Below are 5,397 nucleotides of genomic sequence, written 5' to 3' on the forward strand. Positions count from 1 at the left end.
CACGACCGGACCCAAAAAAAAAAAAAAAAAATTTTTTTTTTTACTTTTGACCACAAACATTTTCTCATGCTGCCTTCACAAAAGTTTAATACTTGTGTTCACATAACCTATGTCTCTGTATCTGATGAAAGCTGATGAAGGTAGAACTCAGTAACCTCCTCCCCCACTCCACAACAGGCCTCTCAGGTGTACAAAGTCTGAACTGAAGCTGTGGCACAGTAAACTACCTGATACACTAAGTCTAGAACAATTACTACTTGTCAACTTCATAATATTTTAAAGGTTTCTCTCCTATACAGCTTGTTCAATGTTTTCCAAGGTTGAAGCAAAGTGTTTGAATGGGTTTCTTCCTTCAAGGTAGTAGGTCTTTATAGATTAGAACATTCTCTAGAAGCCCCTAACAGTTCTTCATTATGAATTCTCTAATTAACATTATAGTAGAATACTTGTAGCCAACCTTTCTAAGTGACCCTCCACCAGTCTATTTCCAGAAAGAGGTCCTTCAACGCTTCCCTAAAGCAAGAGGTCCCCTCAGTTTTCTGAGGTCCCAGTGCTACCTGCTCATGCCTGACTTTAGAAAACACAGGTCACCTTTTCCTGCTCCTCTCCCTATGTCTCTATCACTGGCTTTCATTCCCCCTCCCAAAACCGAGGATTGGTGCCAACTTCTCCATTTAGGTGCTTTGCCTTCAGGATTCCCAGCAACTGGGTCAATCTCCAGTGAAGTATTCCACACTGGGCTGTCATTACAAGCATGACTGTCTCTAGGCTTTAATGGGACTTTACTATGGTTTGGATGTTGAAGTCCCCCCAAAGGTCCATTTGAATCCCAGGTGATGTTCTTGGAAGCTTTTATGGAAGCTTTTATGAGGCAGGGCCTAGTGATAGGTCCTTAGGTTAACTGCTATGCCCCTGAAAAAGGATTGTAAGATCTCAGTCTTCTCTATCTGTTTCCTTGCTCTGAGCCAGGATGATCTCCTAGATCTTTCCCTAGAGGCCCAAAGCAGTGGAGCCATTCTATAAAGGATTGGAAAGCCCAAAATCCATAAGCCAAAATAAACATTTTTTTTTTGTCGGTTATAGGACTTGAACTTGGGTCTGGGTGCTATCCCCAAGCTCTTTTGCTCAAGGCTAGCACTCTACTACTTTCAGCCACAGCACCACTTCCAGTATTTGAGTGGTTAATTGGAGATAAGAGTCTTGTGAAGACTTTTCTGCCTGGGCTGGCTTTGACTCCCAAGTAGTGAGGACTAGAGCCATGAATCACTTGCACCCTGCAAACCTTTTCTTTTAATAAGCTAATTGCCTCAGGAATTTGAGGTGACCAAAAGCTAATTCAGACAGACCTTCCCTGTTCCCACAGCTTACCTAGTGTCTGGCATATATTATACATTCAATCATTTCTTTAAAAACAAAAAACAAAAAGCATCCTGCCAGGTGCTGGTGGCTCATGCCTGTAACCAAACCTACCCAGGAGGCTGAAATCTGAGGATCAAGCTGAGAAGCCAACCCAAGCAGCAAAAGTGCATGAGACTCTCAAATCCAGTTAAGGCCAAAAAGCCAGAAATGAAGCTGTGGCTTAAGTAGTAGAAATACCAGCCTTGAACAAAAATAGCATAGGGACATTGCTCAGGCACTGAGTTCAAGCCCCAGGATCAGCATATGTACAAAAAGCTTCTATCAGGAGGTATGCAAACACCTCTAAAATTACACCTTCTAGAAAACTATTTTCTATTAATAGCTATTTTATTACTTGAAGGAAAGATGAATGGATGGAAGGAAGGAAAAGTAATGGCATTATATGACTAAAATGTAATTCAGTTATTATTTTCTGGTCAATCACATGTTAGCAATGTTTTCCCCCTCAACTGCTAGGGCTAGAGTCCCTAGCTTGTAGGGCTTCCTACATGCTAGGCAAGTACTCTACTATTAAACTATATCCCAGCCCCTCAGGCATATTAAATAAATTCTATAAAGAAAAAGCTGGTATCCCTGTACTGTGGATGGTTCTCAGTAAGTTAAATAAACACTACTTATCTTAAGCTTCGATGTGCCATTAAAATGTCACCAAGTACATGCACATCAAAGGCGCTGCACGAGAAGTAGTACTCACCCTCACATCAGTAGCATCTCCATGTCTAATAATACTGGCCCAGGTGGTTGGCTCACTATTGCTTTCAAAATAATGAAAGACCTTTAATACTCGCTCCATCGCACCAGGAGAACGTTCCATACCAGTACCCAGGTGAGTCTTAGTACTTGAACTTGGTGTATGATTCAAGTTTGGGTCAAGGTAAGCAGCTGCCATTCTTTTGCTAGATGCTAGGTATCTGTCATATTCTGTTAAGAGAAAAAAAGATTTTTACTATACAATATTTGAAACTTATAATCCTAATATGATGCTAATGTTTTTGTTACCAAGTTTTCTCTGTCCACACACATCATATGTATAAGTAGTGTGAAATACATAATCATTATGTCTCTTCAACTCAGTACCAGATAATAAACGTCTGCTAAATAATTTGTTAAAACACCAGGACTCCTATACTAACTATGTCAAAATTCACTGTATTATTTACAAAAAATGTGACTTTCCGGGCACTGGTGGCTCACGCCTGTAATCCTAGCTACTCAGGAGGCTGAGATCTGAGGATCTCAGTTCAAAGCCAGCCCGGGCAGGAGAGACCGTGAGACTCCTATCTCCAATAAACCACCAGAAAACCGGAAGTGGTGCTGTAGCTCAAGTGGTAGAGCACTTGCCTTGAGCTAAAGAGCTGAGGGACAGCGCCCAGGCCCAGAGTTCAAGCCCCACGACCGACCAAAAAAAGAAAAAAAAAAGTGACTTTAACATCCCTCCTCATTTTTTTTTGTCGGTCATGGGGCTTGAACTCTGGGCCTGGGTGCTGTCCCTCAGCTCTTCAGCTCAAAGCTAGTGCTCTACCACTTGAGTCATAGAGCCAGTGCTGGTTTTCTGAGTGGTTTATTGGAGATAAGAGCTTCACAGAGTTTCCTGCCCTGGCTGGCTTTGAACCAGGATCCTCAAATCTCAGCCTCCTGAGTAGCTAGGATTACAGGCGTGAGCTACCAATGTCCAGCTATCCCTCCTCATTTTTAACCATAGTCTTTACTTCTTTGGAAAAACCTCACCGAAGAGCCCAATTTGTTAATTTGCTGCTTTAAGATATCATTTCTTCAAAAGCAAGTTCACAGTCTCCCTCTCTCCACAGAGGGAAGCTAGATGCAGTGGAGGATGCCTGTTTGGGATAACACCAATACAGAAGCCTAACAGTAGGATCTTAGTCCTAGCATCTATCTGCCTGGGCAGGAAATGAGACCTTATCCTAAAAATATCAAGTGCAACATAAGGCTGAGTGCATTGCTTAGCAGTATCAAATGCCTAGGGAACTCAAGGGCCTGGGTTCAAATCCCTAGTACTGCAAAAACAAAAATATTATAATCAAAACAAAGTCCTCCCACTCAGTCAAATCAGTGTTTAACAAGAAAATCAAGATAAAAAAAAAAAACCTGAAAACAAAAATCAAAAAAGCACAAACAACTGCATTTATCCAAGCCTGATGAGAAACAGCATGGTAAGACTAAAACTCAGAGAGAAAAAGCCAAAACTCCAAACAATGTTATAAAGCACCTAAGAGCTGCCTCTCCTGTGCTCAGAGGCAGAAAAAAGAGTCAAGAAAAGGTACAACACAGAGCCACCAGCAGTTTTGTCAGGAAGGAACAATATAGGAAAGGGCAGAAGAGGGGCTCAGGAGACAGGAATCAGCCTTCAGGACTTCAAAGTTTGCATGAAGAACACCTAGTACAGAGCAGGGCCCTTTGTGCCTGGAGCCTGGCTGGCCTCTGCTAGACCCATCAAGTGCTGGATTGTAGCGGGGCCCCATCTGATCTACTTTAGCAAAGAAAGATGGCAACAACCCCAAAACATTTCCTTTTAGTAAAAACAAAATAGTTACGACAATGGGGGTGGGGTGGGGAGAGGACAAAAACAACCCTCAAAGACCTGTCCAGAAAAAAAAATCAGAAAAATACAGATGCCATTACATATACCATGGGGGGGGGGGGGGGGAGAGCAAATATCCTTAATGCATTTGGCAATTCTTTAAAATGTAATAAAAATTAAACAAAAGTAGACAACACTGGTGGAGCAAAACTAAGAGGTAATAACAGCCATAACACAATAGGTAGAAAACTGGATTAGGGAGGCCAAATGTGGGCTTAGATAAGCCTCTGTCCCAAATTAAACCTTTGTCGTATGGGATAAAAAGATCTAACATGTTGGAGGCCACTCAACAGGTCAACCTCTATCACATGGCTAACAGTTCCACTACACAGTGTACATCTACAGTGTACCTGTATGTGAATGTTCCCAGCAACATATTCAAGACATCTGTAAAGTAAAAACAATCTAAATGGCCATCACTAGATGAACTAGATAAATAAAATCGATAAACTAGATAAACAAAAGTGATCACTAGATGAACTAGATAAACAAATCCAACCCTGAAACATTGCAAATACTGAGGGGAAGCTGGGTTGTGTTGGCTCATACCTGCAATCCTAGCTACTCAGAAGGCTGAGATCTGGCTCAAGGCCAGCCTAGGCAGGAAAGGCTGTGAGACTCTCATCGCCAATAAACTCCTCAGAAAAAGCCAGGAGTGGTGCCTTGGCTCAAGTGGTAGAGTACTAACTTTGAGGGACAGCGCCTAGGCCCTGCGCTCAAGCTCTAGAATGAGTGCACATACACACAAAAAAGGAGTGAAGTGCCAGCACAAGCTACCTCATGAACCAAGGGGGTGTTACCCAGGGAAGCCAGGCGTGGAAGTCCACAAATTGTATTTATGACTATAATTCTATCACAGTCCAAAAGAAGCCAGTCTATAAAAACAGAAAGAAAGTCACTAGCTACCAGAAGCTAGGAAGACAAGAGTTGGGAATGACTCGGGGTAGGTAAGGAACTTCTTTGGGAAGAGTAGAAATGTTCTGGAATTAGACAATGGATATGGTTACATAACACTATTAATATACTAAATAGCCTTCAATTTACACTCTGAATTGGTGAAAATGACAAATTTATATCATGAGATTTTAACTAAAAGTACAAGCATAAAAATCTGTTGAATTATTTTAAAAACAAAAATAAAGAATAAACAGAAAAACAAAGGGTGCAAGAAAACAAGTTATAAGGTATGTTGCTGGTAGGAATGCAAACTGGTGTGATTTTTTTTTTTGGGGGTTCCGGTCATGGGGCCTGAACTCTGGGCCTGGGCACTGTCACTCAGCAAATTCAGCTCAAGGCTAGCACTCTACCACTTGAGCCACAGTGCCACTTCCGGCTTTTTTCTTTTTGCTTATGTGGTGCTGAGGAATCGAACCCAGGGC

The 5,397-nt window shown here is 41.8% G+C and overlaps 1 protein-coding gene across 1 annotated transcript in view; it reads right to left on the reverse strand.

Annotated features, from left to right (window-relative positions):
* The window catches only part of Ptk2 (protein tyrosine kinase 2), a 227,886-nt gene that overhangs the window by 152,644 nt on the left and 69,845 nt on the right, over positions 1–5,397 (reverse strand). The window contains exon 4 of the mRNA XM_013025136.1: positions 2,114–2,340. Coding sequence (XP_012880590.1) covers positions 2,114–2,308 — 195 coding nt within the window. The 5' untranslated portion in view covers positions 2,309–2,340. The remainder of the gene's footprint in view (positions 1–2,113; positions 2,341–5,397) is intronic.

This window comes from Dipodomys ordii, unplaced genomic scaffold (genome assembly GCF_000151885.1).
Source record: "Dipodomys ordii isolate 6190 unplaced genomic scaffold, Dord_2.0 Scaffold82, whole genome shotgun sequence".
Lineage (NCBI taxonomy): Eukaryota > Metazoa > Chordata > Mammalia > Rodentia > Heteromyidae > Dipodomys > Dipodomys ordii.